This window comes from Equus asinus, chromosome 5, assembly GCF_041296235.1.
Source record: "Equus asinus isolate D_3611 breed Donkey chromosome 5, EquAss-T2T_v2, whole genome shotgun sequence".
NCBI lineage: Eukaryota > Metazoa > Chordata > Mammalia > Perissodactyla > Equidae > Equus > Equus asinus.
Genome location: NC_091794.1, coordinates 108,354,756 through 108,380,729, shown reverse-complemented (window position 1 = coordinate 108,380,729; position 25,974 = coordinate 108,354,756). Strand labels below are relative to the sequence as shown.

Sequence of the window (25,974 nt, the reverse complement as noted above, 5' to 3'; positions counted from 1 at the left end):
ATCCCTCCTTGTTAAACCACCCCGTGCCCCAGGATGGACAGAGCAGAAGGTCCTGGGCGTTCAGGCAGAGCCTCCAGCTCCGGGCCCCACGCCCCACCCTGCTGGGGCTCTGTGCCATGCGGTTCCTGTGCCAGAGCTGCCTTCTCTCTTCCCGCGCCTGGCACTCTCCTGTCTTCATCTGCTCACCCCACCTCATCCGTCTGCTTTCAGCCTAAATACTGCCTCTTCCATAGGTCCCCCAACCACACAGCTGGGGTTCGCGCCCCGGCGCTGGGCCTCCCTGAGACCCCCAGGGAGACATCAGCCTGAAGTCAGCCTCCCATGCTTAACCCGAAGGGCCATGCAAGCCTCTTCAAAACTCTGCAGAGCACCCAAAACTTGGCAGACATTACAGCTAATCCCCACGCATCTTCCTTGCCTGCTGCCATTCCTCGGGGCCCCGCACAGTGCTGGGCTCATGGAAGGCCCTGTGTAAACATTTGTGAGATGGCTGAGTGGAAACTGACTGGATCCAGCTCTGGTCCACGCCCCACAGGAGCCTGCACCCTGGGACCCCGGGCTGCTCAGTGGCACCCCTCCAAGGCCAGGCCAGGGGGCCCAGGGAGCACGGCAGTGGTGCCAGGGGTTCTGCTCTCAGGCCAGCCTGCCCACCCGTTCTGATTCAGTCCTCAGGTGGTGTCTAATGTGCAGGGCTTGTCCTTGACATTGCGTTTCCTCCCCCAGGGCCTGCTCACACTTCTTCGGCAGAGCCTTGGCTGGGCTGGAGCGATGGCTCTGATGACGGTGGGCACTGATGCCACCTGGCCAGAGCAGTTGAGTCAGAGCTAGAAAGTCAGGAGGTGGCACACATCCTAGTTCTGTGACTACTCCATTGTGTGACCTCACGCCAATCGCCCAGCCTCCAGTTCCCCTTCTGGAAAGTGAGCGAAAGAATTCAGCAGTCTCTGCACCAAGATCAACAGGCTCCCAGCCAAGCTCAGCCGGCCCAGCTCGGCTTCTGGGCCTCTGCAGACCCAGGTCCCAGGAGCCAAGGCCGCTATTTCATCCCACTTCCTGGGAGGTCCTGGAGATGGAGTTAGCCAGAGATTAGCCAAGGGGATGTTCCCAAGGGAAGAGGTGCCCTTCAAGGCAGCACCGTGGTCAGAGGCCTCCAGCCTGGTCCCTCCCAAACACCACTCAGCACACAACCCTCTTCCTGTCAGCCAGCCCATCGCCGTCTCCCATCCCTTCCCCATCCCTTTATTTGACCTGCTTCCTTTTTCTCTCCTTATTGCCTCCACCTCCCTACAATGCCCCCGATCCTCCGAGTGGCCCTGCCCAGGAAAACTCGCCCTCCCCTCGCAGGAGGCTGCACAGGTCAGACAGGAATGCCGCCTCCCAACAGGCAAGGAGATTGAGCTCTGTGAACCGCAGGGGGTGGAAACCAGACCTGAGTCGGCTCCTGATGCTTGACTGGAGGGAACTGTGAATGCCTGTTCAGAAGGCTGCAGTGTATCAGGAAAATTATGTAAAACTACAACAAACTCCCCATAAATCTAATAACACTTGGCTCTCGGGTGCCTGGGGGCGGGGAGCAGAGCAGCGCACAGTTGCTCTGAGTGTGCATGTGTGTGCATGGCTCTGGTTACAGATGCACAGCCTGGAAACGCAGCCCTGGAAATACAGCTCCATAAGAGGTTTAGATGCCAATCAGGCTTGAAACACACAGAGGGCACCAGCTAACTGTGTTCAGGGAAAACAGAGGTGTGCTGGGAGCCAAGAAGGCATCAGATTTGGTTCCAGAATCAGGCGTGCCACACGATGCTGGAGCCAAACACATTAGCTTCATCACATTTCACATAAATCACATTCCTTCAAAGACTTCACAGTTTGATTTCCTGATTTTTCCAAATTTCTCTGCCCTACAGCAGAGTTGTCAGTGGTTTAATCAAAATGTTGTGCTTATCGGTGGTGAAGTGAAACTCTGATCCGCAGCCTTCACCTCACCTGTTGGAAGATGGAGGGTTCATTGTTCTCGCACCTTGGGAATCTCACAAACACTGGCTTCTGAGCCAGACTGAACTCTGAGAATCCCACCTTTATTCTTGCAATTGTGCCATTTGGTCCCATGGGGGCTTCCTTCCTGCTGGCTGCTCTGCCATTCCTAGGGTATGGCCCTCTTTTATGTGGTCTAAGATGGTGGCTCCAACTCCTGCCATCGAGACTGCATTCCAACAAGTGGAAAGGAGAGAAGAGAAAGTAGAGTGTAAGCTCCTTCCTGAAGGACAGGGCCCAGAATTTGCACACCCTTCCACTCATATGTCATTGGCCAGAATTTGGTTATATGGTCACCCCTAGTTGCAAAGGGGTCTGGGAAGTGTAGTCTTTTGCTAAGCGCTACCGTTCTAACATACTTTGGGGCATGGGTTCTGCGTGCGAGTCATTCAGGGCTGAGTAGAGCTGAGCTCAGCCCCTAGTGTGGCCTCAGTTGAGAATTGCTCAGCTCAAGGCCGGAGAATGATTGCGCCGGGTCCCATTTGAGGGCTCAGGTCAGCACGATCTAAAGCTGAGCGTGTCTCATCCTGGACATTCTTTTCCAGTGCAGCTAGTCTGAGAGAGCACCAGTTTTGGATCCTGCAAACTGCCCCAGTGTGAGTGAGGGGCTGGGCAGGTCAACTCTGAGTGGCGAAGAGCTCCAGGCGGGTTTGTGCCTCAGCTCTGCCAGCCTGAGGGAAACTCGCTCCGCCATCTCTGGCTGCCCAGAACCACGGGGGTTCGGAACCACCACCCCAGACCTTCCATCCCAGCTCTATTCGAGCCTGCAGGGAGCCAGACGGAGCCAGCTCCCATGGAGTGGGGCCTCTTCTCTGAGGGCCCATGGCTGTCTGCCCAGCCCCATTCCTTGGCAGCCTGGGAAGGGACGGGCATGGCAGCACATCCGAGAAGCAGTCGGTGAGGTCACGCGTCCAGAGTCGGGGATGAGGGCCTGGGTTTTAAGCTGTGTTCACAGCCCTTCCCCGGGAGGTGAGCTTGCCCCAGCTGTCCTGCCCCCGGCTCCTCATGGAGCACCCTGGCTTCAGATGGCCCTGCATCGCCGAGCAAGACCTGGCCCGTCCTGCAGGCCTCCGTGCCCTAGACATCAGCAGGCAGCTCTAGCTGCCACCTCTGGGCCTGTCTCTGCTCCCACTGCCCTCCCCCAAGCCCTGCTGTTGTTTCTCAGATGTCCTCGGCAGTTCTGGTAGGCAAAGCAGGGGGACTGGCTGTGAAGCCTGCACAACCCCAAGCCCACACCCACACGTGTGCTTCCGCGCGTATGCCCATGCACACCTGCCCACAGCACCCACACGCACAGCACAAGGGGCCGTGCTAGTTTCCTGGCACCTCCACCCCCAACACTCTCCAAAAGCCGCCTCACCTCCGTGCCTGGGAGTGGAGACCAGCAGCGCTCAGCTGGGGAGGCAGGCACCACTGGGCCAGAACAGCGCCTGCCGGTCCCCGAAAAAGTGGGTAAATGGGCTCATGCGGCAGTCAGGGCAAGGGGGAAGGTGTGCAGAGGGACTTCCAGGAGTCAACTGCCCTGGGAACGTGAGCACGGGAGGCACAGGCCTGCGGTGGATCCCAGCGCTTCCTCTGACTAGCTGGGTGGCTGCGCACAAGTCACCTGACCTCTCTGAGCCTGACCGTCCTACTTCAGAGAGGGAGAGATAATGGGCCTTACCTGTGGCCCCGTGGCCCTGTGGCTGTCCAATGACATCTGGACATGAGCTACGTAGCTGTCAGGACGGCAGCCACACGCCGTTAAGGGAGATCGCCCGGAGCCACAAAGGCAGCCCAGCTCTGTGCTGAGGGTGGGCACCTAAAGGCCAGCTGGGTGGGCCTTTGGGGACCCTGCAGCCACCAACCCTGGACTAGAAGGAGCTTTTAGAGCCCCTGCTCTGAGCTCAGTCCTGGGAAAGCTGCCAGAGGGAGAAAGCCGAGGCCCTGCCCTCAGGAAGACAAACCAGAGAGGCTGTGCCAGCTGATGGGTCCAAAGTAGGCGGCACTGAGGGCGAGATAGATGGTCCTGCCTTCAAGTACCTAGAAAGGCGACCTAGACAGTCGAGGGTATGAGCAGCCAACGGGGCTTCCTGGGAGGAGGAGGACTTGGCCCTGGCCCTGATGACTGGGACTCGGAGACAGAAAGGAGGAAGGGAGGCCCCCAGCTAGATTTGTGTGGAACAGCACGAAGGAGGAAACAAAAGCAGAAGCAAACACATGCTGTGGCGCTGAGGTGATGGAGCTCTGTCTTGTTTGAGGCTTAAAGGGCGTGTTGAATATGAAGAGACGGAGGCCATGTTGAATGTGAGAGGGCAGAGTTTATGTTGAATGTGAGGGAATGAAGGCCATTGGAGGATAGGTGATAAAGATTATATTGAGTGTGAGGGAGGAAGCTGTGGGAAGTATGAAATGATAAAAGCCGTGTTGAGAGTAGGATTGGAGGCCATGTTGAGCGTGGAGATGGAGACCATGTTGAGTATGAGGATGGAGGCCATGTTGATAGCGAGGTAGAGGCCATCCATATTCAGTATGGGGATGGAAGCCATGTTGATAGCGAGGGTAGAGGCCATCCATATTAAGGATGGAGACAGAAGGCATGTTGAGTGTGGGTGGGAAGAGGCCATGTTGAAGCTGGGTAGAGCCCATGTTGTGTATAAGGTGATGAAGACCATGTTGATAGTGGGGTGGAACCCATACTGAGTTTGGGGTTTGAGTATGCCATCCTGGCTCCAGCAATCCTCCGTTACTCCAGTCACCTTGGGTCCTCGGGCACCTGCAGCCTCTTGGTGTTTCCAGGAGCCAGGGTCTCAGCCCCTTGCCACGTGCCCTCTGGAAGACCAGCTCCGAGCCTCCATGCTCTGGTAAGGCTGATGCAGCAGCCACCAGGGATCCGGCAACAGCTAGGGTGGCTGGAGACAGGGAACCCCATATTGCCAAGGAGTGGCTGACGTGGCTGATGAGCATGCGCCTGCCTCTTCCAGGAGCTCCGCGCTCCGCATGGTAAGCCAGCAGAGCCCTCAATCTCCATAGCCTGCCCCCCACCTCCTCCACTGGTCCAGAGGCCCTCCATGTGGCCAAACCAAGCCTTGGGCTGTATAGTCAATGTGTCTGCTGTTTGCTCATAATTTTCCAGACAAAGACCAAAGATCCAGTAAGAGGGGAAGTGCTTATTTGTTTTGCTTTTTTGCTTAGATTGTAATCCTGGTGATTATAGAATATCAAGAAGTAAAATCAACAAAGGCTTTCCTTTCCCAGCCCTTCACTCAACCCTTTCCTGGTCAACTAGCGCCACCTGGTGGCCCATGGCAGCAGAGCGGCTCAGAGACGCGAGCCCTCCGGAGGAGCCGCACTCTCCAGCCTGAGACAGGAGCCAGCAGACAGGGGTCACCGTCCAGACCGGTCTGTGGACCTCGTGTCTGGGATGTGGTGGGGGGTGTCTTGGGCCTGTTTGGTGATTCTGGAGTGGTGGTTTTTGGGTGGGGCTGGAACAAGCAGAAAGGGGTAGGGAGAGGCACGTACACCACCTCTCCTCTCTGCTTTGGTCTATCCTGATCAGACCTCACCCGGCTGGCGCAAGGCGGGGGAGCCAGCAGCTTCGCCCTGACGAGGGGCGCATGCTCCCAACTCTCAGCCAGAGTCTGGGAGATGGAGGGACAGTCAGCAATGCAGGTCGCAAAGCTGTTTGCCCCACACAGCTGCAGGGGTGGGCAACCTGAGGTGGAAGGTGAAAGGTAGGGGTGAGGGGGAGACTGGAAAAGGAAAGGGCAGCTGTTGTCAGAAAGGGTTAGTGTTTCTTTCTGGCCAGAAATGTTCGCTTGGAAGAATTTTCCAGTGACCCTGCGTCTAAAGTGAGACTCCCAGGATGGGAGAGAGGGACCGGAAGTCAGGAGCAAGCTTGGGCATGCCCGGGCTGCCAGCCACTGGAGCTCCTCACGGGGAGTCACGGCAGCTGTGGCTTTACCCCCAATCATCAAGGACCAGCAAAGCCTGGACAGAGATGTTGGCTCAGTGCCAAGAGCATCGTCCACATCTGAACCACCCAGGCAGGTAGATGAAAAGCAGGCGCCTAGAGCCCCCCACCCCATCCCTCAACACATTCTGGTTCCATGGGTCTGGCGTGGGCCCTAGGAACCTGAATTTTTTAACAAGCAACATTCTCATACTTTTTGAGAGATCCCAACCTACAGCAGGCTCCAGTGCGAGGCCACCCAAGGATCCCTATCGTGAATCACCTTTGAGGGGCCCCAGGCTCTGAGCATCAGCTGGTTCTCAAATCCAGGTGGGAGAGAGGCAGGTACTGGAGGTGATGCTGATCTCGAACATGCACAAAGAATTTGGTGTATAATTTCTGGGTGTTCCAAGATCCCGTAAGGTCTTTCCATAGACTCTGGGTTAAGACATGCTAACCTAGAAGTTTCCTTGGGTTGAAACTTAGATGTTAGTGCTGTGCACAAAATGGGGTCTTGCCAGACACTTACTGACTTGAACTCATGAGAAACTATGGAGGGCCATTGAAGGGAAGCACGTCAGAGTGCCCACGGTGGGCCCAGGGCCCAGGACGGCAGCTCTGTCCCTAAGAGTAGAGGCGCCCGCCAGTGGATGGAGCCTGCAAGGCCCATGAGTTTCTGCCGCGCTCGCTGCCTTTGTTCACAGGATTCGGAGTCACTGGGAGGCGAGGACAGGACAGAAGGGCCTGAAGAAGGTTTTCCTGCCCATTTTGCTCGTCCCTTTGGTTAGGAGCTGCACGGGGAGCAGGAAGGATGGCCCCCTTCGGTCCCCCGCTCCTGCCAGGACACGTTCCCGGCACCCCTCAGCCTGGCACGGAGGGGGCGGGCAGTGGGCATCAAAGCAAGCCTGCTTTAGTCTGGGGCTCGCCTCCTTTTCCTGCTCTGCTGGGAGGATCCGGCTTGTTTTGCGAACGTGCCTTCTCCCTCAGGTGACATTTTACTTAGCTGCTTTGGCCCCCAAGTAGAACTAAAAGAGAAATACTTCTTTTGATTTCCTGTCTCTCCCTGGCTACTTGCCCCTCAGGGCTGCTTGGGCGCCATCACGCCCTGCTGTTACGGATTCCCGGCTCTGTCTTAACCATCCGCCGATTCACTGAGCTTTGATGGAGCGCCCCGCGCCCCGGTGTGGTGGATGCCGCAGTCCCACCAGGCCCTGTGCCTGACTGCCACCCGGAGCCCGCACAGCCCCACTCAGTCTGGGGCGGTTTGGTTAAACTTAGAATTCACTGCCAACATTTAAATCTCCAGATTTTCAATTTCGCTTTGAAAATTGAAGGTTCTGGGCCACATAGTGAGGAGCCAAGTGGCGGCCCCTTCAATGGCGCCTGTGTCCCTGCGAGCGCCACCTCTGGGCACGTGGAGGAGGTGTCTGAGTCCAGGGCCCTTGCAAACCGGGGGTCTCGCGAGAAGCAAGATGGAGACCCTCCAAAATCCCCCTTGGTCCCCTGTCCCCGCTGACAGTGGCCTGGAGGAGCTGCTCAGACAGGTGGCCACTCCTGCCACCTCTGCCCCTGAGCAGGGCCCGGGAGAGTGGGCTGCAGTCAGGCCAAATGGGGAGAAGAGGATTCCAGAGTGCACGTGGCTCCCGGATGTGGGATAACGGCTTCTCTCCCTGCCACATCGCGCTTCTGGCGTTAGGACACCGTCAGAGAGCTTCGGGCACACCCACGCTGTCGCCGAAGCCTTGATAACAGTGCCGCTGAGCGAATCAGGAGGAGACTCGGAGCCTCGAGCAGCTCCGCAGTGCCACATCCTTGGCCCCGGGAGCAGGTCAGGGGCGCGGAAACCTTCCGCCAAGGCTGCTTTTGATGTCTTGGAGCCCTGCGGGCATCGCCTGTGAGGCCAAGTGCGCAGGCGCCAGGAGCGCCCTCCCCACGTGGCCTGAAATTCCTGAGGTCGGAGCTGCAACGGCCTGAGCCGCCCCCGCTGGCGCCTGATGAGGCAGCTCCTCTCCCTGCGCCTCACCTTTGAGGAGCCACGTCGGTCCCACCTGAAAGAAGACGGCGGCCCCATCGCGTTCTCAGGCCCCTGCCTTCACCCAGGGCCTGTGCCTCCTGGTGGAAGACGGAAAGGAGGGCAGGGGGGTCTTGGTCCCCCACGTCCCCAAACGTTCAGAACCAGGAATTGCAAGCCCATTCGGGACACGGCACACACGTCTCCCCGCGCGCACACGCCTCCACGCTCCTCGAAATGAGATTTCTGGAAACGTTGTCCTCAGGACCAATGGGAGAATGCGAGTTGAGGGTGAGATGGGGAAATTGAATAGTATGTGGGTGTCTGGATATGAGAAGTTAAATCTAATGAAAATTTTATCCCATTGAACCAAGAAATCAGAAGCAGGGCCTTTATTCCTGTCAACAAGAATACAGTGGAAATTAAACCAACGCGGCTGCCATTTCCCATTGACCTTGTTGCCATGGAGACAGCCTTCTCGTGTCAACAACTCAGAGGATTGCAAACCCTCTCATTCACGTCGTCAGAGGCGCTGGCAGCCCCCTCTGCCGCCGGCCTCCATCATGTGGTTCCTAAGTAGGGTGACCACTCGCCCAGGGTTGCCTGGGAGCATCCCCGTTTATACCATGGTCCAGACAAATGATGACAACGCCCCTTCAGTCTCCAAGGTGACCTGTCTGCACAGCAAGTTAAATGGTCACCCTCTTTATGGGTCCTTACTGGGTACTGAGTACCTGGGCAAGAGTACTGGCTGAGCCCAGACTGATGGGGACAAGGAGGAAGGGGCCCCCCACAGGCCTCTGTTCCCCGGGAGGGAAGGGATTAGCTTTGTCACTAACATGCCACTTGTCACCTGCTCACCACAGCGCCAAGAAATCCCTTCCCGTGCAGAGAAAGCCAAATGTCAATTCCAGCAGGCGGTTCTGTAGTGACGCAAGCTCTAGCCAACGTGCCCTGTCGTACTGCTAGAAGTTACTGCCCCACAGAGCAAAGAGGGGCAGGCGGCTAGCTCTCACCAGCTCCCAGGGCCGCTGCAGGGCGAGGGGACGTCCAGGGTTCTCCTTTCTGACTCCGTGTTCAATCCTTTTCCAAAGCCTTCCAGGCAAGACGTTTCAGAGCAGAAAGCATGTCTCCCTCGGGGCCTGGGACCCTGGCCTGCTCAGACCCTCTGTGGATGCCACAGAGCCGGAACCCTGGGCGTGGGCCCCACTTACCTGTTTGTCTTTAGAGTCCTTTGGGGAGCAGTGGCGTGCGGTCAGGTGAGGCACCGACGTTACAGACGAGGAAACTGAGGCCGAGAGGAATCGAAGACCTTCTGATCATACAAGTGGGAGGAGAGGAGCTGCAGCCGCTGGGGCCCTGACCCCAGGCACGTCTCCTGCAGGCTCTCCATGTCTCTGGATCTCAGCCCCATCTTCCCTACGGCTAGCTGGGGCGTTGAGCTCAGAGGCCCGCCGTGCCCTTCATTAAATTCCACCACTGCTTAGGGTAGCCACGTCGGCAATGAACGTTTATGTCCTCTGCAGACAACCAAGGGGAGGCCGCCCTGGGCATCTGTGACTTGGTGGGTCCCCTCTTCACCCCCACGGCACCCCCAATGACTGGAAATCCAGGCAAGGAGCCCCCATCTCAGAGCCAAATGCTGCCCCCAAGAATCCCACATGCTTTGGGAGGAGTCTTCGGGTTCCCCATCTTTCGTAGAAATTCCACCTGGACGCATCCCTAGCTGGGCAGCCCAGTCAGCCACAAGGAACGAGGCCAAGCCCTCCTCCGGGAACCCCAGCTGCCCAGGTCAGAGGCTGAGACGTTCTCCTCGCACAGGCCTCCCCTGGATCTCCTTCTGCCTCCCTCCCTTGCTGGCTCCTGATCTTGCAAGAGCAGCTCCGCGCAAGTCCTGACCCCATCTCCTGCCCTGCACCCTTGGAGGCCAAAGGGGAGTTTCCTCAGCCACGGTCTGGGTCGCCCTTCCAGCTGAGTGGCTGCACGCTCCAGCCTGGCTGCCCACTTGGCCTGGCCCCAAGGGAGGGAAATCAGGAGGGAGGATCCAGCAGCTTCAGAGCTTCTGCACCCTCCCCTCCCCCAGCCCACGTGGGTGGCCGTACGAGGCAGTCGGCACCCCCACAGTCAGAGAGGGCAGGAGACAGCAGGGTGGGTGGCGGGCTGGGGGGACAGCACCTGGCCAGCCCCAGGTTTCCAGGTTTCCTGCATAGTCGCCAGCGCCCGCAGGAAATCAGATGCCCTCTGGAGAAAGTGAAGTGAGTTTCGCTGCGAGTGGAAGGAATCTGACCTCCTGTTGGGGTAGCTCTCCCTGCTCCGCCCACTAATCCAGCTGGTCCTCAGTCCCTGGAGGCGTGCAGGCTGGGAAGACCCTGGGGGCGCAGGGCTCACTGGAAAGAGCTACCCTTTTCAACCCCTGCTCGCCCCCACTTTGCTGTGTGACCTTGGCCAAGTTACATAACTTTCCTAACCCTTGGTTCTCACATTAATAAAATGGGACGATAGTTCTTCCTCAAAGGATTGTTGAGAGATTAGAGATGTTATCTCTATACCGGGGGGGGGGGGGTCTCAGACTCGACCCCCATCAAATCCCCTGGAGGCTTGTTAGGACACAGATCAGAACCCCATGCCCAGAATTTCTGACTCAGTGGGTCTGGGTGGGACCTGGGAATGTGCGTTTCTCACATGATCCCAGGTGATGGGACCGCACTTGGAGAACCACTGCCCAGTGCCCTGTGCACAGTAAAGGCTCAACAGGGGGTAGAGAATACTGTGATTTATTTCATTTTGTGATGGAGTCAACACGTAAAGAATCTAGGACAGTACCTGGCATATAGAGTAAGTTCGATAAGTATTATTTTTTGTTATTATTATTATTGACATGTGAGTCTGCTTACAGCTTATTGGGGGAAGTAATGAACCAATGAAACAGAAAGAGAACAGTGCTAGAGAAGGGATGATTGACGGAGAAACTGTCCATTTGTCTATTCGCTCAGCCAGTCTCTTCTGGCCCCTTTCTATGCCAGGCATTGCTGTGAGCATGGACCATAGAGCAGTGAACAGCCCAGCAAGGCCTGTTCTCAAGATTTAATCTCTGGGTTCCAGCCCCATGGCCGAGTGGTTAAGTTCTCGCGCTCTGCTTCGGCAGCCCAGGGTTTCGCTGGTTCGGATCCTGGGCGTGGACATGGCGCCACTCATCTGGCCATGTTGAGGCGGCATCCCACATACCACAACTAGAAGGACCCACAACTAAAATATACAACTACGTACCGGGAGGCTTTGGGGAGAAAAAGCAAGATTCAAACTCTGGCTCCAAGGAGGACAAGGGCCAGAGTAGCCAGAAAGGCTTCCAGGGGGAGGTGAGGCTTGAACCGGGCTGTGCTGGAAAGAAGGGTGCGATTGAAAGTGGCAGAGGAGGGAGGAAAGTCCCTGAGATCAGGACCCCTTGAACGTACACACACGCGCACCCCAGGTGTGCAGTGCACAGGGCAGGGTGGGTCTCTCCAAGGGGCCTGCAGGGCTCCAGCCCCGGAGCCCGGGGAAGGGGCGGCCTGAGCCCCGACGGGATCTGGATTAGTCTGCTCTGGCTGCCGTACAGCATAGCACGGACAGGGCCCTTAAACAACAGACACTTGTTTCTCACAATTCTGGAGGCTGGAGAGCCTAGAAGGAGGTGTCCGCAGGCTTGGTTTCTGGTGAGACCTCTTCCTGGCTTCAGATGGCCACCTTGTTGCTCAGTCCTCACGTGGCCTTTCCTCTGTGCGCACACACTCCTGGTGTCTCTTCCTTTTCTTATAAGGACCTGAGTCCTATTAGATCAGGGCCCCACCCTCATGACCGCCTTAAACCTTAATTACCTCCTTAAAGGGCCTGTCTCCAGATACAGTCACACTGGGGTTAGGGCTTCAACCTAACAATTTTGGGGGACATGATTCTGTCCATATGGGGTGACAGGGGAATGCTCGACTTGGGCTCAGGCCGAGCCTGCTAGCCGGCTCTCCACCTGTCCCCTGAGGCTGGGTCAGAGCAGCCATAACCCAAGAGGCCCTTGGCTGGCAGCGGCCCCACGTGGGGACTCACCCCACACCTCCCCCCAGCCCTCTCTTCCAGATCTCCGTTACTCTTCCCAGCAGTTGGCGGCCTCTTGGGTAAATCGTTCATCAGAAGATGCTCTCCAAAGCATGGCCACATGCTGTTGTCATGATTTCATTTTGATTATTCATATTAGTGGAAGCGCTGCTGCCTAGCCCCAGGTGGTAATTAGTGTAAGTGTCGAGTCGAGGCCAGGTCAACATGGCGGTGGCCGGTGGGTTCCTGCGACAGCCACGGCAGCCTCAGCTCAGCAGACCAGTCCTCCCACGGGGCATGCTGCAGGCAGCCCCACCAGAGCCAATCCAGAGCAGCAGCGAGACCTCTGGGGGAGCCATGGGAGCACCCCTCAGCACCTGACTTTCCAATGGCCAGCGTGGCCCTCCTGTCCTGTGCAGGCCACAGGGGAGCTATGCTCACCTTCTCCCTCTCTGGCACCTTCCCCTGCCCCGGCCTCCCTGGGCACACAGGCCCCCCTCCACCACCTGTGCAGCCCAGGGACCACCCCCCAGGCCATGTGCACAGGGAGCTGAAGAGAGGGCCCCTCTGCCTGAGACTTGGCACAGGCTGGGCTGGAACGCTCAGGACATCCTCCGGGCGAGGAGCCTGGTGCCCTCCACCAAGACTCAGTGAGCAGAGGGGACAGATGAGACGCAGAGCCAGCAGGAGGTCGTTTTTTGGGAATTCCCTTTTCTCTCTCTGTCTCTCCCCCCCAGGTCATGACCCCACATTTAATTGAGTGTACTTTTAATGCGCTTTTCCTTCTGCTGCTTCCACGAAGGGGGCAGGGCTGGGGCAGGGCTGGGGCAGGCACGGCCGGCGCGTTTATTAACCTTCCTTCCACAAAGCGCTCTTTTCCCTATAGAAATCTCCTTCCCGCTGATTCCTTACGTGTCGGGAAGCAGAGCGTGACATGTTAAAAGCCGTCTTGATAGTATTTGATATTCAGTACTAACAGCTCACCACCTCGGAGGAGGGGCTTCCCCCACCCCAGGGAGGGGAGGTGATCTGCATACTGGATGTGCCAAGACAGTGGGTAATTTGCATTAAGCATCCAGAAATTCTCTGCTTGCAATCTGTCACCCTTCACTGGGTTTTCATTTTATAACCTTCACAACATAAGGAGGAGAGCAAGAGGCAGAGAGAATGCAGTAGCCACACCCCCACGGGAGCTGGAGAGGAAGCCTGGGCTGAGCGGCAGTGGTCACTGCAAATAGGGGCCCTGGTCAGAAATGCCAGGCAGAAGACTCCAGCAGAGGCAGCTGCCACTCACAGGATCAGCGAGCCTACAGAGCCCCAAGACCATGGGGTGGGGTGCGGTCGCATGACCAGAAGCCGGAGGTGGGGCTGCCCTGAGCACAGCTCATCTCTCCAAGAGCCAAGTTCAGACTCCATGGGGGTTCTCCCTGAGAATACCTGCTCTGGCTTTGCATGGAGCCTCTGCCCAAAGGCCCCCGTATGTAGAAGCACCACCAACGGTGAGCTCTGGAGGTGTCTCTGCAGATCTTAAGCTTAGGACTGAACTGTGTGTTGGCCATCCTGACTTCATGTGAGGAACTCCTGGGGAGCTCGAAAAAAAGCCTGGGCACCAGCCCAGACCGAGGACATCAGAATCTCCGTGCTGAGGCAGGGGACGGACAGCTGGGACAAGCCATCTGCATGTGCAGCAGTGTGGGGTGGGGGAGGGGCAGGGGGCGGGGGGGAGATCCTTGAGTCCTGCCATCTGGCACCCCCAGACTCTGTTTTCTCATCTATAAAATGAGGATTCTGGAAAAAGGTCCTCAGCCAAGGGGAACCCGGGCACAGGGACTGGCTGGAGGTCCCTTAGCCCTCACTCCTGCCTCAGCCAGGCCCTTCTGCTGTTATCTGATTTCCATATTGGATTTCCAGGTAGAAGTTTCTCTGAGAAAAGGGCTCCATAGCTCTGATGAGGTTGGCAAAACCCTAGCCTGTCCCTTCCCTCCAGCCGCCGGGGACAAGGTGGGCCTGAGCCAGCAGGAGCCCAGGCCTCTTAGGGCCGGCAGAGAATTCCCCTAGGGATCCCGAGGCAGAGGCACTGCCCACCTGCGGAAGGGTGGGCTGTCAACTCCACGCCCCCATCACGTGCCCATCATGTAGCACTCTGAACAGACACACACGACTTCAAATCCTCGACTAGCTCGGGGACAGCACCACTCAGCAACCCCACCCCTCCCAATGACCCGCCAGAATCCAGGACCCGCTGGGAGGAGGGCTGTGGGCCCCAGCGCTGGCGAAGGTACAGGAAGAAGAGCCCCGAGCCTCTGGAGGACCTTGTCAGAACGGAGCGGAGGGTGAGGACCGCAAATGAACACCTGGGCAGGTGCCCAGAGAAGGAAAGCAGCACCTGCAAGGGGTTCCTGGCAGATCACAACCCTCACACGGGCTTTTCTCTAAAAAGCACTGAACTTCTGCACACAGGTGTGACAAGGAACAGAGGCATGACTGGATGACCGCCGTGGAGCTCTCCCCTCAGCGTTCCAAGGCTGAGCCATCCACAGATTCCACAGCACGAAGCTTCCTTCCCCAAGCCCAGTTCCCATAGCATCAGCCAAGCCGCAGGGCAAGGCCAGCATCGCCCGCTGCGTGTCACCTTCATCACCGTGACTGCTGTCATCACCACCATCACCATCATCACTTTTAATGGTTGTGACAACAGCTGTTCTTTGTCGGGTACACGTGAAGTGACAGGCAGGTTCATCAGGTTTCCACCTGGCCACCTGTGAGGCAGATGCTATTATTTTCCCATTTTACAGATGAGGAAACTGGGGCTCAGAGAGGTTTAGTGACTTGCCCAAATTCACAGAGCAAGTAAAGACCAAAACCTGGACTCAAATTCAAGTCTGAATCCAACCCAGCTCCCCCCGCTGTGTAGCCTGTGTAGACTGCGTCCTTGTGTGTCTGCATTCTGGAGCCCCTCACAGTGCAAGAGCAGTTGTGACAGTTCTCCCCCTGGAGTCCATGTGTGAGAAGCTCAGCCAAAGGAGAAAGGAGATTGTTCTTGCTTTGTCCAAGCCACTGGCCTCTCCTGAGCGTGACCTGGTGCCCTGCTTCTCCTCCCAGGCCACCTGCTTCCACCGTGGTCTGGGAGGAGCTCCCTCCCAGTGGCCTGGGTCCCTCCTGGAGCCCTGGGCATTGGCTTCAGTCCCTGGGCTGTAGCTCAGCCTCCCAGCACCTCTCCCTCCCGGTCCTCGCCTCCTTTCTCCTTCACTCCAGGATCCCTTGAAAATCGTCCCTGGTGCACTTGGACTTTGGGAAAACAAAGCACATCTCTGGGCTGTCCACTCCCCAGGCTGGACTGCAGGGAAGGGAGGAGAGGAGGCAGAGGAAGAACGCAGAGCTCCCGGGGAGAGTGGGGGTCTGGTGGGGCAGCCTGGTCCTCTCTCCTCCCTCCTCCCCTCCTCAAGGGCCTCAGCTGGTCCCTAGAGCCAGCCTCTCAGCAGAGAGGGGCTGCTGCAGCTCTGGGAGTGCCTGGGTCCCACCCCTCGCAGGACCTCCCCGTGCACCCCGTGGCCTCTGACCACCCCTCTGCCTCTCTCCCCGCAGTCCACGGCATCAAGTGGACCTGCAGCAACGGGAACAGCAGTTCAGGCTTCTCGGTGGAGCAGCTGGTGCAGCAGATCCTCGACAGCCACCAGACCAAGCCGCAGCCGCGGACCCACAATTGCCTCTGCACTGGCAGCTTGGGTGAGTGGGGCTCCCGGTGGGCAGGTGGGCATGACAGGCAGGGGGGCTCGGCCAGGCAGTGGGTGCAGCTCTCCTCCTTGGGGGTGGCCGGGGTGTCCATCGAGGGGAGAGGGCTCAGCCAGGCGACAGCACGGCACCCAGGACAGACTCATTCTCGTCCTGCCCCATGGGGCTGGTGGGACAGCCCACTCTGGGCAGGGGAGAACAATTTCCAGAGCGTCAGCTCCCTCTAGGAGTGGGGGCAGCAGAGTTGGGGAGTGCACGGAGTCGGGGCCCCGGGCCTCGTCCACCCGCTGCAAGTGCCCCCCAGGCCCCACCTTCTTGGGCGTCGTCAGCAGGAGGCCCAGGTCCCTGGGCAGTGGGCCGACACGGGCTTTTCAAGGAGATCAGCCCTGAGTCAATGGGACCACTCAAGTTCAACCTCCTTCTTTAACCCCTGTCTCCTCCAAGAATGGAAAGCGTCCTGCGCTCTCCATCCTATTGTGTCCATTTTTCTGATAATGGTACTTGCTCTTTGAAATGTGCATTCTTCACTCCCTCTGCTGCCTTAATTAGAGATTTCCATTAAGGGGTCATGTCACTTCTCTGTGAAGTCTTCAAGCATTTAGGAATCTTGGTGGAGAGGCTGTAACAGGATCGGGAAAGAATTCACTCTTTTATCAAAAGCAAAGTGACCCTTATCAGATGGGGTGAAAAGAATGACGGAGTGGGAGAGACAGGGAGAGAGGAGCCGTCCTGGCCGCCTGGGGGAAGAGCCCTGATGGAGACTGGCCAGAGCTCGGACACACTCGGCGCCTGAGGCTGTTTTCTTCTCCGCCCCTGAACTGTCAGTTTGGGCTCTGTCCTTGCTCAGGTTGTAGAAGGATTTTACCCCACAGACAGCTGCCGACAGACCCGGACTAGCTAAATGGAGGTGGTGGCCCCAAATACCTTTCTGCCTCTGGAGCAAAGTCTAGAACCCTCTTTGGTCACTGTCTGGAGGAGCGGGCTTCCTGAAAAGCAGGCATGGAAAGTCTCAGGGAAGGGGGAAGGGCCCCACCACCCTCGGAGGCTGAGCCCCTCTGGCAGGAGCCGCTCCAGTGATGGCATCTGCCTTGAAGGTGGAAAGGATTTTCCTGGCGGATGACATTCTCTCCGCCTTCTCTTCCCAACCTCCTATGTCCTGGGTGCTACTATTACTATGAGAAAAGGGCATCAAGGAACGATCCCCTAGTCTGGAGGATGGTTACGCGGGGCATGCGAAAGCCCAAGTTTGGGGTATGTGGGTCCAAGACCCTGAGTGTCTGTTACCTGCCAGCCCCAAGGGGTCAAGGGCCTGCCTGGACTCCCAGGCTGGACTTTGCTATGTCCCAGCTGCTCAGGAACAGGGTCCACTGCACTCCTAGCTCTGACTCTCTCTTTGTGTGTGCATGTGTGTACACGTGTGTGTGTGCGCATGCGTGTTGTGCTTCTGACCTCCGCAGGAGCGGGCAGCAGCGTGCACCACAAGTGTAACAGTGCCAAACACCGCATCATCTCGCCGAAGGTGGAGCCACGGACTGGCGGGTACGGGAGCCACTCGGAGGTGCAGCACAATGACGTGTCCGAGGGCAAGCACGAGCACAGCCACGGCAAGGGCTCGAGCCGCGAGAAGAGGAACGGCAAGGTGGCCAAGCCGGCTTTGCTGCACCAGAACAGCACCGAGGTCTCCTCCACCAACCAGGTGGAGGTCCCTGACACCACCCAGAGCTCCCCTGTGTCCATCAGCAGTGGGCTCAACAGCGATCCCGACATGGTGGACAGCCCCGTGGTCACAGGCGTGTCCAGCATGGCGGTGGCCTCCGTGATGGGGAGCTTGTCCCAGAGCGCCACAGTGTTCATGTCTGAGGTCACCAACGAGGCCGTGTACACCATGTCCCCCACCGCTGGCCCCAACCACCACCTCCTCTCACCCGACGCCTCTCAGGGCCTCGTCCTGGCCGTGAGTTCCGACGGCCACAAGTTCGCCTTCCCCACCACGGGCAGCTCGGAAAGCCTGTCGATGCTGCCCACCAACGTGTCCGAAGAGCTGGTCCTCTCCACCACCCTGGACGGTGGCCGGAAGATTCCAGAAACCACCATGAACTTTGACCCCGACTGTTTCCTCAATAACCCAAAGCAGGGCCAGACGTACGGGGGCGGGGGCCTGAAAGCCGAGATGGTCGGCACCAACGTCCGGCACTCGCCACCAGTGGAGAGGGGCTTCAGCTTCACCGCCGTCCTCACCAAGGAGATCAAGACCGAGGACACCTCTTTCGAGCAGCAGATGGCCAAAGAAGCGTACTCCTCCTCCGCGGCGGCTGCGGCCTCCAGCTCCCTCACCCTCACTGCGGGCTCCAGCCTCCTGCCGTCGGGCGGGGGCCTGAGTCCCAGCACCACCCTGGAGCAGATGGACTTCAGTGCAATAGACTCCAACAAGGACTACACATCCAGCTTCAGCCAGACCGGCCACAGTCCCCATGTCCACCAGACCCCCTCCCCCAGCTTCTTCCTGCAGGACGCCAGCAAACCCCTCCCCATCGAGCAGAATGCCCACAGCAGCCTGAGTGACTCTGGGGGCACCTTTGTGATGCCCACGGTAAAAACAGAGGCCTCGTCACAAACCAGCTCCTGCAGCGGCCACGTGGAGACCCGGATAGAGTCCACTTCCTCCCTCCACCTCATGCAGTTCCAGGCCAATTTCCAGGCTATGGGGGCAGAAGGGGAGGTCACCATGGAGACCTCACAGGTGGCTGAAGGGGGTGAGGGCCTGATCAAGTCTGGGGAGCTTCAGGCCTGTAGCTCTGAACACTACCTGCAGCCCGAGCCCACCGGGGTGATCCGCAGCGCCGGGGGCGTCCCCATCCTCCCGGGCAATGTGGTGCAGGGACTCTACCCCGTGGCCCAGCCTGGCCTTGGCAATGCCTCCAACATGGAGCTCAGCCTGGACCACTTTGACATCTCCTTCAGCAACCAGTTCTCTGACCTGATCAACGACTTCATCTCCGTGGAGGGGGGCAGCGGCACCATCTACGGGCACCAGCTGGTGTCGGGGGAGAGCACGGCCCTCTCACAGTCGGAAGACGGGGCCCGCGCCCCCTTCACCCAGGCGGAGATGTGCATCCCCTGCTGCAGCCCCCAGCAGGGGAGCCTGCAGCTGAGCAGTGCCGAGGGCGGGGCTGGCACCATGGCCTACATGCACGTCGCCGAGGTGGTCTCGGCCGCCTCGGCCCAGGGCACCCTGGGGATGCTGCAGCAGAGCGGACGGGTGTTCATGGTGACCGACTACTCCCCAGAGTGGTCGTACCCGGAGGTAAGCTGCTGCTGCCCTCACCTCCCCACCCGCCTCACCTGCCCACCTGCCAGCTCACTTGATGTGGCATCCCTTTCAGTGAGGCACCGGATCATACAGACAAAGCTGTCCCCGCCCTCTGTCCCCACTTGAAATACCTCCGCCTCTCTGGTGCTCAGTCTTCACTGGAGCAAGTAGCGTTAAAGTCAGGGGTCTCCTTGGAGGCCGGGTGGCCCTCCCAGCTCCGACCAGAGCAGTCTGCCGTCACCTGCTTATCGGTGAAGAGTCCTATGTTTTGCTTTGGTTTGTTTTTCCCTTTGGAGAGAGGATCCTGCTGAAAGTGCCATTTGAAAATCATCACCATGGATCATCCATATCCATTGGTCTTGATTTACTTCACCAAACAAAGGAAAAACAAACAAATCCCCGTCAAATTGAGAGGGGGGGTACAAAGCATCTGAATAGTCTTCCACGAGAGTTTCTTGGATAAATCCAGCCTCTGCAAAATCGAAGGCGTGTTTACGACCCAGGATCTCCCACCTGTGCCCCCTACCCCACCCCTGGCTGTCTCAGTTCCCAGGGGCTGAGATCTGATGTTGAGAATCACTGCTCCAAAGCCCAGGACAGCAGGAAAACCCAGGTCTTGCCACGCCATGGTGGCACAAATGTTTAAGGAAGGAACCCATGCTCTTTCTCTGAAGTAGAATGGCACAGGAGGGACACAGAGGGGCCCGAGCTTTCCTTAATGCCCTGCTGCACCAGGGCACGCTCCCCGACTGCTCCCAGCCTACCTGCCAGGTGCCTGGGGAGCAGCCCAGATCAGCACTTCCTCCCTGGGAGTGGCTGCCCACAGCTCCCGGGGTTCCACTGCCACGTTCCATAGACACTAGGGCGGGGGCTGCTGCCGGGGACACCAGGGAAGGGCACTGCTGAAAGACCCGGAATCTCACGAGGTGTCTTAAGGCAGTGATGCAGACACAGGCAGTGCGGGATGCTGGCCAAAGCCCACGCACGTTCCTGACCCAGGCACTGGCAGGGGCTCCCAGGATGATGCCCGAGTGGAGCCTGGGTGAACGGGGTGTCCTGAAAAGTGAAGCACTTCTCAGAGCCACTCTCTGCTTCAGAGTCTCCCCTGGGCCTGGTGAAGGGGACAGTGAGGCCCAGTGGAGGAGGGTGGGTCTCAGGGGTGCTCCTGGGGGTCGATCCTGGCTCGCCAGGACTCGTCCTCCCTGTGCCTCAGTTTCCTCACCTATAAGGTGGGGGTGATAACACTACCTACTCAGGGCAAGGTGTGAGCTTGGTAAAGTCTTTGGCCCTGAGCAAGTAATCGGCGGACATTGGTTATTATTCTGCAGCCATCACAGCTCATGACTCACTGTGTCCCTTTTCGAGTCCTCTTGCCGTGGCTGTGGCAAAGAGGCGGCTCACTGGTTGACTGTGTACAGCCTCGGAGGGGTCACCTAGATGGTGGGCCTCAGTGTCGCAATCTTGACCAGGAGGCTCATGCCTCCTTCGCCTCCTTCCTTTATGGCAAAGCTAAGATACAACCTGTGGACGAGTGCCAGCTCTCAGATCCACATCAACCCAACTAGTGGCCCAGCCTCCTGAAGGGAGCAGCCTGGAATGGGCAGGGGTCTGGCAGAGCAGCTTCTGCCCTGCACTGGGTCTGTGTACAGCCTGTTTGTAAAAGTCCTCGAGTGTCCAGAGGCAGCTGCCCCATGTGGGGAGGAGCCTGGGGCTGGGGCTGGACAGTGTGGATTCAAATCCTGGCCCCACGCTCTCTAACTGGAGGCCCGGAGCGAGGCACCTGCCTTCCTGTCTCTAGAATTGGGGCAGTGATGGCACTCACCTCGCCAGGTTGTTGTGGGGACTAACAAGAAAGTGCTCAGGCAGCACCTGTCTCTTCCGTCCACCTCCACCTTCCCTCCTCACTGGCCTCCCAAGATTCCGGGAGATTCCTACTGGGCTTTCTCTTGGTGTGACTCAGTGTGACCCCGTCAGTGACACTGAGCTCAGTGGTGTTCTCCCAGCGCCCACTGCACTTCCCCTTAGGGTGAAAGGTCAGCTCTGCCCAGCAGCTTGCCCCTCACAGGGCAATTTTGGGGGGTTAGGGAGGGAGGCCTGGGTTTGGTGTGCAGTGAGGTCAGAGCTGGGAGTCGGAGTGCTGTCTTTCGGTCCTGACTCTGAGACCTGGCTCCCTGGGCCTCAGTTTCCTTATCTGTAAATGGCCAAGAGGGGTGGCCTCGAGGCCCCACAAGCCCTAGGACCTAGAAGATCTGGTCCTCGGGAGCCTGGGTCCTGGAGCTGGAGGATGGAAGGAAGAACCCTCTTTCCCTGGGCTTTGGCCTGGGCGTGCAGGTCCCTGGACGAGTCTAGGCTTGCACTCTGGCCTCCTTGGGCCTGGGGGCACTAGTGAGGGGCCCGTGGCAGGCCTGACCCTCTGTTCCATACAGAGTACTGCTGGCAGATCCCTCAGCTGTACTTTGGAGCCAGTTCAGCAGCTTGCCACGTGAGGGCAGCACAGGAACGGGAGAGGAAGGATGGTCCGGGCGCCTGGCAGAGGGAGCGTCCAGCCTGGTTTTCCAGAAGTTCTGGATGCTTCCAGCTCCCCGAAACAAAAGTAGCTCAAATTCGATTTGATTTGGATGCCACCAGCTGGGCCCTTTGGAGCCAAATGGCCCCCAGGGGAGACCTCTACAGAGGCCCCAAGGGCTCTGAGTGGCCACTTCCTCCTCGGTGTCCTCTCCCAGCCCTGTCACTGTCCCCAGTCCAGCAGCAGGGACCACTCCCTCCTGGGTTCTCCTGCAGGAGACAGCATCTTCTCTCCTGACCCTTCTCTCCCCTCTCAGCCCCCTGGCTGGCATGCTTGCCCCTTGCCCTCTCCCCTTTTCTGCGGGCAAGAGGCCTGCTTGCCAACCGTGTCAGGAGCCCGGTTCTAGCCAGGCTCTGCCAAGCTTGTGGAGGCCTCTGCAGCAGGACACATAGGCCTGGGGAAGCTGCCTAGTCTGTAATATGGGGTTGGGCTAAACAGTTGCTCAATGCCCTCACCCAGCTTTCAAATTGGATGTTGCCCAGCCACCCACTTTGCAGGAATGCTAAGGCGGGGCCATCTGCTCCCATTTCTCTTATGCTCTGTCCACCTCTTCACCTCCGGCTGCAACTGGTCACCAACACACATACACACACACACACACACGAGGTGCCTCTGGGCCCCAGGATCTGCCCCAGGTGCATCAGAAATCTGAGTCCTTTATCTCAAGACTCCCAGGGCACAGAGACCTCAGATGCCCCCACCTCTCCCCCTAACCCCTCTGTGTTATCTCCCTCCACTGACACTCCTGCTGCACTGGGCAAAGGAGGCTGCAATTAGAGCCATCAGGTGCCCGCATCACAAAGATTCAGCACAGCCAGGGGAGCGTTGCCATGGTGACCGTCCCTTGAACGGATGGATGCTGAGCCCATCCTGCAGTGGTTTCCATGGAGAAGGTCCCGATGTTCTCCAGTAATTTCTGCAGCCCTTTGTTCCTCACAGCAGCCCTAGCTTCGTGCCAGCAACTGTTGATTGGGGTTATTATTTTTTTTCCTTTTTTCTCGCATGGTAACTGTCTGTGGCTTTTGAAGCCACTGCTCTTCCACTTCCCAGGATCAAGGGAGAATCGTGTCCTGAGCTGGCCTCTGGTACTCCTAGACATCCCAAAGTTGGGTTCTACCTCTGCCATGGGGCACACCTCCCAGCCCAGTACCTACTCCCAGCCCGTGGGCCCAAGCATGCCAGCCGCATCCCGCCACTCCAACAGACCTCCAAATCCCCCTATGGAGCCATATATCAGAACCAGGGAGTGTTAAGGCCAGGGGGCCCCTAGAAATCAAATGCTACCCAGAGAGGTTGGGCTACTTGCCTGAGGACACACAGCTACTGAGGGGCAGGGGCAGGCCTCCTGCTTTGGGCTCCCAGTGCTGAGCTCTCTCCGCTGCTCCCCAAACTTTGATTGCCTAGCAAGGAAGCGATTTCTCCAAAGCCCTCCCAACCCAGAGGAAGGCCCTCCGAGAGCACAGGTGGGATGCATGCTAGTCTGGGAGAACCCCTTCAGTAGTGGAACCCTCTCTTCTGTGCTGGGCTGTGGAGAAGCCATCTCGCCTCCTGGAAACACCCACTCCAGATACGGATGCCCAAGCCCAGCCCTGGGCCGGGTCAGGGCTCCAGGAACATTGTAAGGAGTCTCAGGAGCAAGCCCCATGTTGAGGCCGGGGGTCCATCCAGGGCAAGGATGGGCCAGTGCCAAGGAGAGGCCACCCAAGAACTGGTGACTGAGCAGGAGAGCATCTCGCTGGCACAGGGGAGCAGCCTGGGGGCTGGAGGCTGGCCTCTCCGGCCTAGAGAGGTTGGGGAAGAAGTTGTCTGTGGTCCTCACTCCTCACCCCCTCCATTACCCTGGTCTCAAGTAGGCACCACTCTCGGCCCTCCCCAGCCTGGACACTAGGTGGCGCTCTCCACTCTGTCCTGACAGCTCCTGGCTCCCTGCTGGGAAAGGTGGATGGAGCCTGGGGTGGGCCCACCAAGGAGAGCCAGAGAGGCCAGCATCCCCACACTCTGCACCCCCAGGGCAGGCCTCCCTGACTCAGTAACTGGGCACTCCCCTCGGCTGTCTGAGCCCTGAGTAGGGCAATTACACCTCCTCGTCCACACCGGAAAGGATAGAGTGCAGGAGGTGCTATTAATCACTAAAAGGGGATGGTGGCTATAAAGCAGGACCACCCGGGGCACCGGGACATAAGGCCACCCTCCTCGCTTGGGGGCACATCCTGGCTGGTTCCAGCAGGAGGTCAGGGAGCACCTATCCTGTGCTCTCCTGCTCCTGGGCGCCTCGGGATCCCTGGGGGTAGGGCCCTCTCCCCTTGAGCTGAGCAAGGTCCTCTGAGCCCCCTCCCCCATCCTCTTCCCACCCTATTCCCTCACTCCTGCCCTGTGGGAGCAGCTACAGCCCCAGCCAGGCTGCAAGCCATCGGTGCCTGCGTGAGTGGTGTGTGTGCGCAGTGAGGGCCCCTCTAGCCGTGTGGGCAGCAGCACAGACAAGTGCCCTCGATGGCTCAGCCTGGAGGCAGGGGGCTGATGCTCAGTTCCACCCTGTCCCCAACCCTTAGCCCTAAGGCTCACTCCAGCCCAGGGAAATCTCTGAGCCCCTCCAACTCTGAGCCTTCCTTCTCCATTTTTCTATTTCTGCTATCTTTCTCATTGCCTTTTTCATCCATCTCCCTACTGCCCCCTCATCTCTACCATACCCTGGGGATCCTGGGTCTCTCCTCATTTCCCCACCAGAACTTCCGGTCCCTGGGGTGACACTAAGATGCTCAGGCCAGTTTTCAAAACTCAGAGTTCCCTCCATCTGTCCACAGCAAATGACAGAGAAAGCCCCCTGGCTCCCCTTCTCTTCCTTCCAGGGGTCCCGCCTGGCCAGTTCTCAGGTGCATCATGGGCTGAAAAGGTTTGAAAAACTCTGTGCTCCCTTCTGCCTGGAACTGAAAGTTGCACAGGAGAGGGTCTGGGGTCAGAACTGCCTGCCCCTGTGCTGGATGCCAGCTAAGGAAGGCAAGGAGCATCTGGGGTCCCCCAAGGGACCAGGAGGGCTGCAGGCCCCCTCTTTCTGCTGCAATCCTGAAACAGTGGTTCTCTAAAGCCAGGGCTTATTGGAACCGGGAATCTGCACGTTCAACAAGCACGTGGGGTCTGAGCAGTGCAGCCGTGAGGCCTGCGTCCCTCGTTCCTCCTCTGTGGCTCACGCTCGCCTCTCACGTCTGTTCCCTCCAGGGAGGTGTGAAGGTTCTCATCACAGGCCCATGGCAAGAAGCCAGCAATAACTACAGCTGCCTGTTCGACCAGATCTCAGTGCCTGCGTCCTTGATTCAGCCCGGCGTGCTGCGCTGCTACTGCCCAGGTGAGAAGGCCGCCGCCTGCCACAGATGGGGGTCCTGGAGCACTGGACTCGGGCTCGGCCTGGGGAGGACCCTTGGCAAGTGGCATCGTTACTCTGGGCCTCACTTTCCTCTGCTGTGAAGGAGCGGGTCCTGGATCGGGCCATTATAATGTCATCTTCTGGGGCTTGTGGACCCCATATCAGACAGGGACACGGGCATGCTCAGCTGGGATTCTGAGGAGAACGTGATGAAGGGACTACTTAGACAACCAGTAAGCCAGGCTGACACGCCCAGGACTGGCCATAGCGGGACCATGGACCTGAAGGGTTCCTCGAACTGGTGAGAGTGGGCAGGCCAAGGGCCCACCGGGAGCTGCATCTGGGGTCAGAGGCTGTCTCTCCTCCCGCCCATGCCTCCATGGTCAGTCCACAGGGTCAGTGCCCCTGGGGCACAGAGCAGGTCAAAGAGGGATGGAGAAGGCCTGGCGGGCGGCAGGGCATGGGGGTGCCAAACAGAATAATCTGCACAAACTCCTTCAAGAATTTGAAGCCATCCACCCCGTGCCCGGGAAAGGGCACCTGCACGTAATCCACTTCCAGTCTCAAGCAGAAGCCCTGTGTGCTGTCTCTGAGGCTCTGATCTTCGCCCTCCTCACTCAGGGCTTCACCATCACAAACTTAGCTTGGTGTCCCTGTCTGGTCAACTTGTCCTTGACGTTTGGCCATGATTACCTCCCCACTGGCCTGTCAGTGCCATGAGGGTAGGGTCTGTATCTTTCTTAGTCACCACGTGTCCCGAGGCCTCACAAAGTGGCTGACACATCACAAGGAGGAGATGGATATTTGTGAGGGGAGCTGTGTCTAGAGCCCATGTTTTCTGTTCCCTGGGTGGTGTTGGGAAGACCTCTGGCTGACCCCTTGCATGCATCCTTAGCTCCAGGGGTGGCTTATCCAGCTAGCCCAGGCAACAAATGAAGAGGAAGACGATGAGGGGTTGGCGAGGGCA

The 25,974-nt window shown here is 58.4% G+C and overlaps 1 protein-coding gene across 25 annotated transcripts in view; it reads left to right on the top strand.

The window, feature by feature from the left end:
* Positions 1-25,974, top strand: part of CAMTA1 (calmodulin binding transcription activator 1) — an 854,855-nt gene that overhangs the window by 744,715 nt on the left and 84,166 nt on the right. For all 25 annotated transcript variants that reach the window (XM_044769588.2, XM_070511183.1, XM_044769593.2 and 22 more), the window contains 3 exons: positions 15,627-15,767; positions 17,231-19,077; positions 24,863-24,989. In XM_044769588.2, the coding sequence (XP_044625523.1) occupies positions 15,627-15,767; positions 17,231-19,077; positions 24,863-24,989 (2,115 nt within the window). The remainder of the gene's footprint in view (positions 1-15,626; positions 15,768-17,230; positions 19,078-24,862; positions 24,990-25,974) is intronic.